The following is a 15,414-nucleotide window of genomic DNA, read 5'->3' as shown; positions in this document are numbered from 1 at the left end:
ATCCATACTGTTGCTGGAATCGAGAGTCAGATCCCAGGCCCCGACAATCCAATAAACCAGGTTGGCCACCATCCTTAATAAGTCAACTAAACAAGTAATAGTAAACTACAGAAAACGGAGATTTATTCAATGTGGTCACATTGGGAAGAGGGAGAAAGAGAAGTCTTATCTTCTGGATCTTAATATGAGGGTACGATTTAAGTAGAGGGTCAGACTGTCACAAAGTTGAACACTCAAGGTCAAGGGTGTTCCCACCCTTCACTGTCTAGGCTTCCTACCTGTGTGAAATCTCTTAACCTAAACAAGTTTCTACTCTGGCTAACACCAAGCAGCTTCTCCCAGCACGAGATTCCAGGGGAAAGTTCAATTCCCTGGGGTGCTTTTGTTTCTCGGCAAAGGGCTAACCTGAGGGGCACAATTGCCTCATTCCTGCTAGGTTACAGAAAAGCAAAGTTACCCCAGGTGATCCACCACACTCTAGACTGTGACAAAGTGGAAAGCCGCGACTCCGTCTCCAGGTCCAGCACCCGCAATTAGCCCAAGGCCCGGAGAAGCAACGACGATCCAAAAAAATCACGCAGAGAGACACAGCAGCGCAGAACTCTGGCACAGCAACCAAGAAAAGTCTCCGGAACCGGGGAACTTGCTCAGACAGGTCCATTCTGCCGCGGCTCCGGCCGGACCCCGCCCCCCCGTCACGCCTCCCTAGATATGATTTCTGATTGGCTGAAAGCGGGGCGGGAAGCGCCCGGCCAGTCGGAGGCGGGTTCTGCACAGGCTCTTTCCACAGCCAGTCACAACCACCAGCCAGTCTTTAGCGACAGTCTTGCTGGGCCCTCCGGCTCCCGCAGACTCTCCGGGTCCTGGCTGTCAGCGGACCAACGACGTCATTCCGGGTCGCCCGCTCACCTTCGCGGCTGGGAGCGGGACGCAGGCGCAGTGACTGTATTTCCCCGGGAGGCTCCTCTGACCACGTGGGTCGTGCCGTCCGGCGCGCGCCCGCGGAGGAACTGGAATCTGTTCATCGTGGGAGGCAGACTAGTAAAGGCCATGGCACCGGCGGGAATCCTGAACGGGAAGGTGGTCTCCGCGTAAGCACCTGCCATTGCTGATAGGGGTGGTGGGCTCAGGGCAGGACCTGCGGGATCTCCGTACATGCGGGTTCTGCTGGAGAGGTGCTTGTGGCATAATCAAATGGGCTGGGTGGGAAGGGAGGACATCGACACGGCCCCTAGAAGCTGGAAAGACATCCCCTGCCCAATGTGTGATTGCAATCGGCTGCACTCTTGTGTTTTCGCGGCAAGTCCTGGCCTGACTTTGCTCTCAAATGTGTGGCCGCTGGCGGCACCTTCCCAGACCAGGGCTGCTTGGAGAGGCAGAACTCAGAAACCCCGCGTAGCCGCTTGCTTATAGTAATTCGATTGTGGCATGACTTGACACAGTTGTTTGGTGACTTTCTGAGTATTTTTGTTTGTTTTGTTTTCTGACACGGTCTCTCCACCACAGAGTCCTGGCTATCCGGGAGCTCACCCTGTAGACCAGGCTGGCCTTGAACTCACAGAGACCGTCCCGCCTCTGCCTCCCGGTGCTGGGACTAAAGGCGTGCGGCACCACACCCGGCCTAGAGGGTCTCTTCTAATCCAACACATTCCTCAGTACACCGAGGACTGCATTTTACTTTCTCTTCCTCTCGTTAGAGCTCCTTTTTCAAGGTGTCGCACGTGGAAGCACACTGAGCGACAACCCCAGTCCCTTCATGCTTCACGCTTTAACAGCCCCCATCTGTCCTGGCACTAAACTTACTTTTTTTAGTTTGGTTCCAGTGTGCTGACTCTCCTCCACAGTCCATTTGACTTCACCTGTTCTGGCGCTGCAGATTTGAATGCTTAACTAGTGGCAATGTTTGCCAAATGTACTCCCACAAAGTAACCCCCTTTTGCCGGGAGAGGGTTGGAAATTGAACCCTTTAGTATGCTTAACCACTGGGCATTCCTTGCTTTTTGTTTGGGGGAGTGAATGTTGGGGAATTAGGAGAGTGGAGGGGAGAGAGAAAGGGACATTTTGTGACCTTATTGAAGGTTGCCTTTAGGACATTAGGTATCACTGGTTATTTAGTAACTGCTGTGGCTAACCTTAATTGTTCAATAAGCCCTTGGCTTTATCAGTGGAGTCTTATAGAGAATGGTGGTGAAACCTACCCCAGGCATCGTGATCCTTTCCTGGAGGTTGGGAAGGTGAACAAAGAGGAGAAATATAAATAAATACCTGGTGAATCTTGCTCAAAGGCAAGGAAGAACCCCACATTTTTGGACTAGAAATCCTAATGCATACATCTGAGTACTTTTTCTTCTTTTTTGTTTTTATTTTTTTTAAAGACGGGGTCTCATGTAGCCCAGGCTTGCCTCAAACTCAAATGTAGCTGAGCCTGGCCTTGAACTACTAATTTAGTGCTTATATCTTCCAAGTACTTGAATTACAGGTTCGTACTGTCAGGCTTTTTTCTTTCGTAAAATAAGTCTTCGTGTGGGGACTGCAGAGGGGGCCTGGGGCTTAGGGGCACTTCTTGTTCCAGAGGACTCGGTTTAGTTATTAGCCCTCTGGACAGACCGCTCACAACTGCCTGTAACTCCAACTCCAAGGGAACCGATGCACAGGCGTGTCTTACACTTATATACACACATGCACATACATAATAATTTTTTAAAACTTAATATGTATATTTGAGGTTGGCTCAATATGGGATGCATATGGGCAGTAAACGTTTATTTGTTATAGTGAAGTAAGCGCATGGGTGCTCATCTCACAGGGTTACCTCTTTTACAAGATTCGCTAAAGTGAACTTACTCAACACAATCCAGGATACAGTATTCTTTGGGTACCCACAGTCCTCAGGCTTTCCCCCAACACTCCAGACCTCTTAGGTTTACACTGTTTCCTACTTTGTATTCTTTGGACTGCATCTGCTTTTACCCCAGCCCTGTTTTATTCTCTAGCGTGGATTTAGACCCACTGTAAGTGAGATTATACAGCAGATTTCTTGCAATGTCAGGGGTGTTTCCCGAAGCATAGTGCCCTCCGGTTCCACCCATGTTGTGATCTCCTCTTTTAAGTATGGTTGATATCCCACAGTTGATCTGCAGTTGATTTATACATTTCTCTATTAAGGCTGTGGAGTACTTGCCCAGCACGTGCAATGCTCTGGGTTCAGAAGAGCACCTAATGTCCTAAAGCAGCCTTCAGGAAGGTCAGAAGCAACTTAGGTTGTTTCCATGTTTTGACTGTTGTGAACAATGCTACGTTTATCATGAGTATGCAGACTTCTTTATAAGGTTGTAATTTAATTTTCTTTGCTCACACATTTAGGAAAGGGTTTGTTAGCTCTGATACTCTATTTTGTTTTTAGTTTTTAAAATTTTTTTTGGGGGGAGAGATGGCTCAATGGTTAAGAGCACTGGCTGCTCTTTCAGAGGACTCATGTTCAATTCCCAGCACCCACATGGCAGCTCACAATGTAACTCCAGTTCCAGGTATTCCAACACCCTCGTACAGACATATATGCAGGCAAAACACCAATGTACATAAAATACAATAAAAAATTTAAAATATTTGATATTTTTTAAAACGTTTTTAAATTTATAGAGTACTATGTAACTTTTTTAGTGTTCTTTTAGTTTTTCAAGACAGGGTTTCCCAGTAGCTATGGAGCCAGTCCTGGAACTCCTTCTGTAGACCAGGAACTCCCGTTGTAGACCAGGAACTCAAACTCAGAGAGATTCACCTGTCTCTGCCTCCCAAGTGCTGGGATTAAAGGCTTGTGCCACCACCGCCCAGCAAGTACCATGTAATCTTTATAATTTATTTATTTTATGTGTGTTGGTATGTCTGTATGAAGTTGTCAAATTCCTGGAATTGGAGTTACAGACAGATGTGAGCTGTCATGGGGTGCTGGGAACTGAACCTGGGTCCTCTGGAAGAACAAACAGTGCTCCTAACCACTGAACCATCCCTCCAGCACCATCCTGCAAGTATTTTTTAAAACATAAATTAGCTCATTTAGGTAGCGTGTACTGGCCTTACAGTTCCTTCAGCCTTCTGATGCTGACTTGCCCGCGACAGCAAGAGTGGCGGTGTGGATCCAGGCCCACCAGCCACTGGTGCTGGAGAGGCCTTGGTGCCAGATACCCACAGCCCATTGCTTCATTTTGATGGTTTTTTGCCACCGTAGCAACTCCATGCTATTTTCTTTAGTGATCATATGAACTCGTGTTTCCACCAATGGTGCACCAGGATTCCCTTTTCTCTGTGCTTCGCTGTGTGTCCATAGGAGATTCTCCCCTTCCGCTGTTGGATGGATGAAGGAATCCATGGGAGATTCTCTCCTTCCGCTGATGGATGGATGGATGAAGGAATCAGACTGGTTGTCAGGCTCATGCTGTGAGATCTTTTAATTGCTGAACCATCCCTTTGGCCTTGCCCTTTTAGTATACATCCTAATGGATGTGAAAAACTATCCCAGTGGTTTTAATTTGCTTTTCCCTCAGAAATGGTACTGAGGAGTGCTGATGTGTGTGCCTCTTAGCTAGTTTAACTAGCTTTTCAGCATGTAGCTTGCTGAAGTTCATTGTTTCTACTTCGGAGTGTGTATATTCATATACGTGCACACCTTTTACTGTGCCCTTTTCTCGAAGTGTTCCTATTAGAAAGCTTGTCAAGAGCTGGGCAGTGGTGGAGACAGGCAGGTGGGTCTCTGAGTTCGAGACCAGCCTGTTCTACAGAGCGAGTTTCAGGACAGTCTGAGCTGTTACACAGAGAAACCATGTCTCAGGGGAAAAAACAAAACAAAACAAAATGAAGATTGTAAGAGATAATTTAGGTTTTCATCTTGACAAATAAATGGGACTGGGTGGTATGGGTATGTTTTGATTGTGGAGAGGAAATTAAATAGTTATAAGCTCCATTTAAAAAATGGTTGGAGAGATGGCTCAGTGGTTAAGAGCAATGACTGCTCTTTCAGAAGATGTGGGTTCAATTTCATGCGCCCTCGTGGAAGCTCATAACTATCTGTAACTCCAGTTCCAGGGGATCTGATGGCCCTCCATGCATCAAGAACATACCTGGTGCATATATACACCTGCCCGAACACCCACATGAAAAAAATAATGAAATAACTTAGGTAATGTGTGACGTACGCAGTTTTGTTTATGTCTGAATCTAAAACACCTAGAAACTTTTGCATTTCTTACTAGTTGTGTGGTCTTAAGCAAATTTCTTAACATCTGTGTTGTAATTTCCTCAGGCGTAAATTAAAAGTAATATCTATTATTGGGTTTCTAGTGAAATGAAATGAGGGCTTTAGTTTTGTGAGGCAGGGTCATTCCACATCACCAGGCTGGCCTTGGACTCAGAAATCCCTCCTTCCTCTGCCTCCTGAGTGCTGGGATTAAAGGCGTGCACCACCACCACCACAGCTACCTAAATGAGTTCTTAACAGAGAAACACTAAATCTTCTTTACACATAGTCAGTGTTCAGTATACCTTAGCTCTATTCACAGTCTACATGGATTTTCCTTTTGCTGGGCCAATGACACCTCCTACCCTTATCTCACCCCTAGCCTTTGAGACTAAATCTAGAGCCTAATACTTACTCCTGAACTATGATTTCCTTAATTCTCTTCTCTACTTTTTATTTTGAGATGGTTCCCAATAAATTGCCCAGGCTAGCTTTGAACTTATTCAATAGCTCTGGCAAACCTTAAACTCGGTATCCTCCTGCTGCAGCCTCTGAGCTAGGATTCCAGCCCTCTGCCACTAGACTCAGCCTTTTTGTTTTTGTTTCTTGGGGGAAGGTCTTTATAGCCCACACCATCCTGGAACCTGTGGGGGAAAGGGTAAGACCTGGGGATAAAGACAGTGATGTGTCCCCCTGGGTGTTTACTCAGCGTTGTGTGTGTGTGTGCTTTTGCTATGCCAGAACTCCAATAGTGAGTAAAATAAAATAAACAGCCCAAATCTCTCCGCTCTTATATGGACTTGATAAATTAAATGTCAGGTGACAGGGAGAATCAGGGCAGGGAGGGAGGAGCTCTGCTCTCACAGGTGATTTCTGTGGTATGGGTGCAGTGTTCATGAAAACGAAGGTCATGTTTCTTGTCAAAGTGGCTTGGACTTGAACTGTGAGCCTATCAATGTCGTGGAGAAGAAGGCTCAAAGCCAAAAATACCCCGTGCCTTGGACCTTTGACCTCCCTAGTTAGTAAATAACTGCTTGGGTCAGCAGGGGTAGCCCGTGGAAAACTGTGTGGTCCTCTTTAGGTGATGAAAGCTTACAGGGGAGGTGAAACTTTCCCCCTGCATAAGTGTGAACACTCTAAGAGGGCGCGTGGCACAGGGGAGGGTCTGCCGTTGTCAGGACCACCTTGCTATGGTTCTTAGCTGAGAGCATCATTCTCTCTGGGGTCTGTTCTGTTTTCTTGATCTGTTTGGCTTGTTTTCTTGATCTGTTTGACTTTCCCTCTTGTTTGCTTGTAATTAATCCTGCATTCTCGGTTAGGGGCGCTTCCTTTAATTAATTCCTCTTTCTATAAGACTTCTTAGACTGACTGTGGTGGCTCACATCTTTAATCACAGCATTTGGGAGACAGAGGCAGGTGGATGGATCTCTGTGAAATCCAGGCCAGCCTGGTCTACAGAGCAAGTTCCCTGATAACCAGGGCTACAAAGAGAAACCCTGTCTCGAAAAACGAAAATAAAAGCGGGGGCGGGGGGTGTGTTGTTTTTTAAGATTCACTTTGTTTTTAATTGTGTGTGTTTGTCTGTCTGTATATGTGCGTGCACGTGTGTGCAGGTGCCAGTGGGAGCCAGGAAAGGGTGACAGACCCTCCTCTGCAGCCATCAGATGTGGGGGCTAGAGACCAAACAGGTGCTGAGCTCTCTGCCCTTTTACCTGAGGTTTTCCTTTCATCTTCTCTAGAGCAGAAACTTGGGGCTTTTCTTGGTGTTGTTATGCCCAAGTTTCTGGTCCCCAAATGAATTCACGGAGTTGGATTTCCGATGCAAATTACATGAGGATTTTTAATAATATTCAAACTTAAGTTTGGACCAACACCTTTCCAGGACCCCAGCATGGTGGGTGCAGAAAGTGTGGCAGGGAGCCCTGGGAGGGCAGAACTTTTAAAGGGGAAACACCGTAATCAGGGGAGCTCGTGTCCTATCCTTGGGATTGGGTAAGGAAGGCATAGGATAAGGTAGTTTCTGAAACCATTGGTCAGTTTGGGGGCATGAAAACCTAACACTGACAAGGTACCTTCAAGGACAGGATGCGTCCCAAGAACATCTGGACCGCCTTACATTTTATGGCCCTGCTCCCTATCTTAATTGGTCATTTTTAGGGCATCTGTTCAAATTACTGCTATGGCGGCACGTTTCTGGAGCTGAGATCACCCGCCCCCCAGCTCATTATATGGCTTAAGATGAAGCCCCTTCTTTTTTTTTTTTTTTTTTTTTGTTTTTGTTTTTTTTGTTTTTTTTTTTTTTTCGAGACAGGGTTTCTCTGTGGTTTTGGAGCCTGTCCTGGAGAAGCCCCTTCTTTAAAATGGAGCTTGCAAAGTCAGGTCCTCACAGTATACTGGCGTCCTACCCTCTCTTCCTCTTCAAGCAGATATGTTTTCAACTTCCATGTCCCCCCTGGCAATGATGTCCCAGTTTACAGGGGACTTGTGGCAGCTATTCCTTGTCACCACAACAAGCTCTGACAGCCAGATCTACGGTTTGGTAGTGGTGGATGGAGAGAGACTAACTAAAGCTGGTGTGAGGCCCATGCTGGAAGACCCACCGGCGTGACTTATGGGCACATAGTCGGTCACAGCTGCCTAAGCTCTTTGTCGCAGAGCCGTCCCATTTTGTCTCCTCACTGTCTTGCAACAAAACAGTAGCTTAGAAGCCAAGTGTTTTGTTTGGCTTGCAGAATTATTTTTAAAAATTACAACACACTCGTGTCTGAGATTATATTGAAAATCTGGGTGTCTGACTCTTTGAAAGACAATGGAGAGTTTAGCCTGCTGTGTTCTGCATTCTTGCAGTACTGGGCATTGAAACTGGCGCGGGGGGGGGGGGGGGCGGGGGGGGCGGGTTCTGTGTGCCAGCCAACAGCCTGGCCCCTGAGCTACATTCCCAGCCCTGTGGTATGCCTGTCTAATGTCAGGGGCTTGTTGGAGCTGAGCAGGTACTGATCTGCTCCTTCCTGGAGTAGGGTAGCAGTCGGAGTCGGGACTTCGTTGTTCAAGAACCTTACCCTTCCTGCATACAGCAGGATTCTGATGGTGTTCATCTGTTACCCTTCTCGAATGAATTTATAACCCATCTGCATATTTATTTGCTTGTTTGTTTATTTATTTTGAGGTTAGGGTTCACTCTGCTTCCACCATGCGGGTTCTAGTGAGTGAACTCACGTCGTCAGCCGTGGCAGCAAGCTCTTCATTAAGCTATCTCATTAACCTGGGATTAGGGCTCATTCGGTAGCCCAGGCTAACCTAGAATTTATAGCAGTCCTCCTGCCTCAGCTGAGTGTTAAGATTATAGGCATGAGCCACCACTACTGGTTTTTAATTTGCCATTTAAACTTTTTATTTTACTAAGATGTTTTTATTGGGGCAGTGGGTTAAGAACCCTGGCTGCTCTTCCAAAGGACCCAGGTTAGGTTCCTAGCTCATGGTTGCTTACAACCACCTGTAGCTCCAGTTCCAGGGCTATGACCCCATGACCTCTGCAGGTACCGGGCACACACATGATGCACATACCTGTGCATATAAATAAATATATAAATCTTTTAGAAGTTAAAATTTTTATTACATTTACTTTAATGTTGTGGGTAATGTGTCTTTAATGCTTGCTGTCTTTTAAGCTAAGGCCATCCTAGTCAGCTGCAGCTCTGTAGCCACAGGCAGTGGTTTGGCAGCCGCAGCCTGAGGAAATTCTGTTCCCTCGGGCACCAACTCTTTCAAAGCTACCAAGGGAATTTATCTAAATCTCTGTCCTGCTAAAGAACTCAAGATTCAAAGGCTGAAGTAGATCCTGCTTCCCAGAGAGGTTGAATAGCAAGCAGCTAGAAGCCCTCCTGCTTTTTCTTGCCCCTCCTTATAAACCCTTCTCCACCTGGCTCCTCCCTACCACTTCCTGTCAGCTAGTTGCTGATCGCAGGTGAATTTTACTTAACCTTTGCATCATTAAACAGATATTCCAGAGCATAAACAAAAGTAACAGATCTTAAGATAATATTTACAGCAGTGGTGGTCTGCTATTACATTTATTTTTTATTTGGTTGGGGGTGGAGGGGAGGGGCTTGGTGTTGTCCTGCCACAGCTTGTGTTTGGAGGTCAGGACAATTTGGGAATCATTTCTCTTCTGCCACATGGTTCCCAGGGACTAAACTCAGGTCATCAGGCTAGTCAGCATTTACTTAACCACTGACCCATCTCTTTATCTGTATAGACTACTGTGTTTTGTTTTGTTTTGTTTTGTTTTGTGACAAGTATTCTGTTATATAGCTCTGGCTATCCTGGAACTTTATGTAGACCAGACTGGCCTTGATCAAAAAAATGTCCCTTGTCTCGGCCTCCTGAGTCTGGGATTGAAGGCATGGACCACCACATCCACATGGTCTGCTTTTTAAATAATACATTTTTGAAGCCTCTCACAACCAAATCTATTTGCTGCACCTCTGGTTTCTACCCACTAGATGCCAGTATCGTCTTAAAATGGCTCCATCTCCGTGTTTTCACTTCTTACATCATCTCCACTTGGCTGTGATATTTTCCTGCTGTCTGTTGGTCAGAACCAGAGAGACGTGAGTGGTGCACCCTGGCTTTCGGGTTTCTGCTCATGCTTTGGTACTGATTGCTCCTACCTACAGACTGATGAACATCTTCCCTTAGATTGCAGTGGTTGCTGAAGAATGCCATGAATCGGGCATGAGTCCTTCTGTCCGGGGACCAGAGTATTTCCAGTAGCTTCTTCTGGCCTGGCTTTGCTCTGGAGTCCTTACATGGAAGATCTAGCCCAAGGGCAATGGAGAGCTATGGGGGAGGGGGGGAGGGCACACGCCTTTAGTCCCAGCACCACTCACTCTGTGAGTTCAAGGCCAGCCTATCTATAAGAGCTAGGACAAGCTCCAAAACTAGAGTCTTGAAAAACCACACACACACACACACACAAGATTGTAATGACTGGGAAGTTGTTCTGTGACAGCACTTCAAGTTTCTGGAAATATGGGCTATAAAAATTGAAGGACTTACTACAGTTTAATTTCCTATGGCTTTGAGAGCAGCTTCATGAGGGCAGGAGAGGTTATTTCCCCTGCTCCAGCTGAAGCGGACTTAGTTTTCCTCCTTCTCCTCTGTATTTTAGGGTCCTTAGTAGCCAATCCAGGGAACAAAAGCAGACTACTTTTCCTTCTTCAAAGCAATAGAAATGGCTTTTAAAAAGAAAGAAAGAAAGAAAGAAAGAAAGAAAGAAAGAAAGAAAAAGGGGGGCAGTGAGATGGCCCGGTGGGTAAAGGGTACCTGCTACCCAGCCTGATGACTTGCACTTAAGACCTATGCTGTGGGAGGAGAAAATTGGCTCCTCAAGTGTCCTCTGACTGCATACCATGGCATACATCCACAGTAATTTTTATTTACTTATTTGTCTTTAACCCAAGGTCTCTCTGTGTAACCCTGGCTAACCTGGACCCTCATGTATTCCAGGCTGGCCTTAAACTCATAAAGATTTGCTTACTTCCAGTCGCTGGGATTAAGGGCGTCTGCCACCATGCCTGGCTCAAATAATTTTTTTTAAGGCCTAGATTCCATTGCTTCATTGTTTAGCTAGCTTAAGTGAGTTCCAAGCCAGTAAGGGACTTAAAATAAAATCCAAGGTTCTCCAACCTCCAAACACATGCATATTCCTGCCTATACATTTGAATACCCCTATACAGAAAAACAGGAACCTTCACGGGAGACAGAGCTGCCTGTTAGGAAAAGTTTAGGGAGTCATTGTAACTAGTTTCCAGCTAAAACCATTTTTTCACCTAAAGGAAACTTCAACCTAGGCTATTTTAAATGGTAGCATAGCACTGTGGAACATTCTGATCTATGGTCTTGTCCTACTGAGCGAAGCCAGTGTTTTCCAATTCACCACCTATGGCACTAAGTTCCCTTAGCTTTGCCACCTGCTGAGTGTTTTTGTTTTTTTTTTATTTCTCCCTAGACTAGCAACTTTAGGTCTCCAGTGGCCACTTCCTTTCAGAAGATCTGGTAAATAGATGGACTGTGTCAGTATGAAGTCTGCTGTGGGCTGTAGAATGTTCCCAGTTAATTGTTTTTCCCCTGCCATTTCACGGCCCGCAAAGCTCAGGGCCTGTGTATAGCTGTGACATTTTCTATGTGCTTCATGCAGATCAGAATTCGATCACTTTTTTTTCCTTTTTAATTAAACTGTCAGTAGCGATGTGATTCAGTCTTGGCTGGATTCTGCAGTGGCGGTGGTTTCTTTCTAGTACCTCAGATTGTAACATTCCTGGTCCCTTTCCAATTCAGCAGCCAGAACAAACTTAACAGTGGACAACTGACCATGTGACCCGTGTTCCAAACCCTGGGATGATTCCGTCACACGAGAATAAAATAGTCTCTATGCTGGCCCCAGATCCCAGTTTCCGTCGGTTGCCCACTTCAGGGTGTTGGCAGTTGCTCATCTTTTTGCCCGATGATTAGAAAATCACTGGCCTATTGTGATCCTGTGTTTCTTTTGTGAGTGGCACAAAGAGCCTCTCCTGCCTTCCCACTTGACAAGGGGGTAATTTCAAGTATCCATCTGTTTCTTCTATTGTTTCTTTTCTTCTTTTTTTCCTGCTGTCTTTGTGCCTTTGGGAGTAATTGTACAGCATAGGTTTTGCTTCCTTTGGGATAAGGTAGAAAAATTTTGCCTATCACATGCCCCTCTGCCCTGCTCCACTTTTTGTTTTTGAGATACATTCACATGTAGCTCAGGCTAGACTCGAGCTTACCGTGTAGCTGACCCTCTTGCTTCTACCTCCCAGCTGCTGGGGTTAAAGTCATGCACACCAAACCCGGCTTGCACAACAGAGCGCTGAACGGAGGCACTTTGTGTTCCTGTTTGTGTCCTAAGTGCTCCAGACTGACAGAGGTTAGAGGGAAGGGAGCTGGAAGAAGAGGCCAGCCTGGGCACCTGACCCAGAGCTCAGAGCTCCTCGGTTGCCAGGCACCATGTGACAGCTCATTGTCCTTGATAGGGAGCAGCAAAAGCGGGGGCCACTAGGAAGTGGGAACGCAGCAGCTGTTCTTGTTTCATAGGAGAGCTGTGGTGTCCATGATCCAGGTCAAATCTGGTTAAAAAAACAAAACAGAGTGAGTTCCAGGACAGCCAGGGCTATTACACAGAGAAACACTGTTCAAAAAACAAAACAAAAGGGGCTGGAGAGATGGCTCAGAGGATAAGAGCACTGGCTGCTCTTCCAGAGGTCCTGAGTTCAATTCCCAGCAACCACATGGTGGCTCACAACCATCTGCAATGAGGTCTGTCACCCTCTTCTGGCGTGCAGGCATACATGGAGGCAGAATGTTGTATACATAATAAATAAATAAAATCTTTAAAAAAAAAAAGAAAACCCCTATGGTCCATCTATTCTTTTTTTGAACTATATTCTTGTGTGGAGTAATGCTTTGAAAAAAATAAGATCACTGACTAGAAATAAAATTTGGAAATTTTGAGTAAAACTGTTGTTTTTTTGTTTGGTTTTTTTTTTTCTGAGACATTTTTTGCTGTGTGCTGGATTGCCTGATACTTAAGTAATTTGTTTCTGTCTCATTGAATATTGGAGTTACAGAAATCTCGCCCTGCATCCAGCTTTTTTATTTTTATTTTAAGACACGGTCTCCTGAGTTGCCCAGACTGACACTGAACTCATTCTGTAGCCCAAATAGACCTTGAATTTTTGATCCTCCTGAGGAGCTAGGATTACTGACCTGAGCCACCAGGCCTGGCCTTTAACACCATGGTGGTCACTAGGATAAACTCGTCCCTGTGCTGTCTACACCTGCCAATGTCAGCGATGGGGAAGCAAGGAGAAGCAGAGCTGGGAGGGTCCCAACTAGAGTCAGGCTTGAGCGCCAGCTTTTTATGTCAGATGTAGTGAAGGTGGACACGAATAAGGCAAATACAAACCAGCTCTCCAAAAGCCGTGGGTCCCGTGGGTAATTTGGATGTGTATTCGTTGGTGTGGTTTAGTTGTCTGGCTGCTTGAATGTACGGAAATACGTATCCTGGTACACTGATTATCTTGGTTTCTTAAGAGGGTATCCCTCCCTTATCTCTCCCTCTCTGTCTTCCTTACCCTCCCCTCCTCTGAGATGTCTCCTGAATTCTTGTCTGGCCACAAACTTGCTCTGTAACCAAGGATGGCCTTGAATTTCAGATCCTCCTGCTCTGCTCCTGCTGGGGTCACAGGCATTTGCCACCACTCCTGTCTAGGTTTTTTTATTTTATCTTTTTGGAGACAGTCTCACCTCATATAGCCCTGACTTGAAACTTGCTGTGTAGAGCAGGCTGGCTTCAAACTGCAACCCTTCTGCCTCAGCTTCCTGGGTGCTGGGGTTACAGGTGTGTGTCACTATGCTTGACCTAAATCCTTTCGTAAGGACAACTGTTTCTCGAATTAGGATATGATAAATCCATGGTGAGTTTGGAGCGGCGTTCTTTGCTCTGCCCCTCGGCCTCATGTGACTGTGGTCACACTAAAATGTGTTGCGGCGTTATAAACCGGAGTTCTCCACGATAAAGGCTTCTCAGGACAGCACGTGGGGAGTGGAAATGCGAAGAAGAGCAGAGCCTTCCAGTAGTGTCCAGGTTTTCCTCTACTCACTGGGATTGCGGAGCCATGAGCGTCATGGATTCATTCTGTTTTTAGAGGATGGACCCCAGGGCCTCGCAATACTAGGCGTGTGGTCTACCCCTGCACTGTATCCGCCCCAACTAAGATGTTAACATTTGTTGCTTAATTGTGTGTGGGCACTGCGAGTGTGTGGCACGATCAAACCCAATCCTGCAGGACCCGGGGTTACAGACGCTTGTGAGCTACCTGATGTGGGTGCTTGGAACCCAACTTGGGTCTTGTCCTTAACTGCTGAGCTACCTCTTCAGTCCCTACTGAGATATTGTAAACAACCTTCCCTATCCTTACCTCTTGGTTCAGTCACTGTTAGTAGAAGTTAGAGAACAATCCAAGTTAAACCGAGGCCTGAGGAATTGGTGGGAAGGCCATGAGATATGGCCTACCAGATAAAACCCATTGCTGATGGTGACTTGAATTTCCAAGAGACGCATCCAGTAACCTCCCTTGCTTTAAGCTTACCAGTGAAGGAGACGGAAACTCACGCCTTTTCTTTCCCCCTAGGCAAATAAGGGAGCAACTGAAGAGCCAGGTGACTCAGATGAAGGAACAAGTCCCCGGCTTCACGCCTGGCCTGGCCATCCTGCAGGTAATATACCGTCCTCTTCCCTTTAGCCCCACCCTACCCAGCCTCTCCCCAGCATGAGAAGCAGCCGCACTTCAGGCCTCTCTCTGCCCTGTTGTGAAACCTCACACCATGGTGTCTCGTCGTGGGCTCCCTCTGCCACCCCGCTTCCGGGTGCCAGATTTTCCTGCCCTGTGCCAGTGTGATGCCCTTTGGGCGCTTTAATCTTTTTTGTTTTGTCTTGAGACAGGGCCTCGTGTATCCCAGACTGGCATCAGAGTTGCTCTATAGGCTATGTAGACTCCTAATTTTCCTGCTTCACCTCCCAGCTGCTGGGGCTGTAGACTTGTGCCACCCTGCCTGGTTTTGTGTGGTGCTGGGGATGGAACTCGGGGCCTCCTGCATGGTAGAGAAGTCCTCTCCCCACTGAGCTGCATCATTAGCCCCGCCCCTTGGATCTTCTTAGGACCGACCCTTTGTACTCTTACAATTTAAAGATCTCATGGAACTTAGCTGCTAATAGTTACTGTATTGGAAAGAAAATTTGGTGGGTCTTTTTCTTTTGTGTGTGTGTGTGTTAACTACATTAACTCGTTTGTTAAAAGATTTTTTTTTTAGGCTGGGTCTCACTGTGTAGTAGTCATGGCTGGCCTGAAATTCCCCGTCTTCTAACTCAATAAGCTCTATCTGCCTGCCTCACCTCCTGCATGCTGGGACTAGAGGTGTGCACCACCATGCCCTGACCTAAAGGACCTTTTGTTTTTAATTATCGGTGTATGTGTGTATCCTTGTGTGCCCATGTGAATGTGATTACGTCTGGAGTCCAGAAGGAGGTGTCAGGGTCCCTTGAGCTAGACTTAGTGATGGTTGTAAGCTCCCAACATGGGTGCTGAGAACCATATTCTGCAGCA

At 46.5% G+C, this 15,414-nt stretch overlaps 1 protein-coding gene across 1 annotated transcript in view; it reads left to right on the top strand.

The window, feature by feature from the left end:
- Window positions 1–824: 824 nt before the first annotated feature.
- Window positions 825–15,414, top strand: part of Mthfd1 (methylenetetrahydrofolate dehydrogenase, cyclohydrolase and formyltetrahydrofolate synthetase 1) — a 61,476-nt gene continuing 46,886 nt past the window's right edge. Inside the window, exons 1-2 of the mRNA XM_041658588.1 lie at window positions 825–1,091; window positions 14,443–14,527. Of these exons, the coding sequence (XP_041514522.1) occupies window positions 1,051–1,091; window positions 14,443–14,527 (126 nt within the window). The 5' untranslated portion in view covers window positions 825–1,050. The remainder of the gene's footprint in view (window positions 1,092–14,442; window positions 14,528–15,414) is intronic.

Source organism: Microtus oregoni, unplaced genomic scaffold (genome assembly GCF_018167655.1).
Source record: "Microtus oregoni isolate MIOR12 unplaced genomic scaffold, Mior012 000009F_ref0000495, whole genome shotgun sequence".
Lineage (NCBI taxonomy): Eukaryota > Metazoa > Chordata > Mammalia > Rodentia > Cricetidae > Microtus > Microtus oregoni.
Note: the sequence above shows the minus strand (reverse complement) of the source record. Positions and strands in the feature narration are given on the sequence as shown.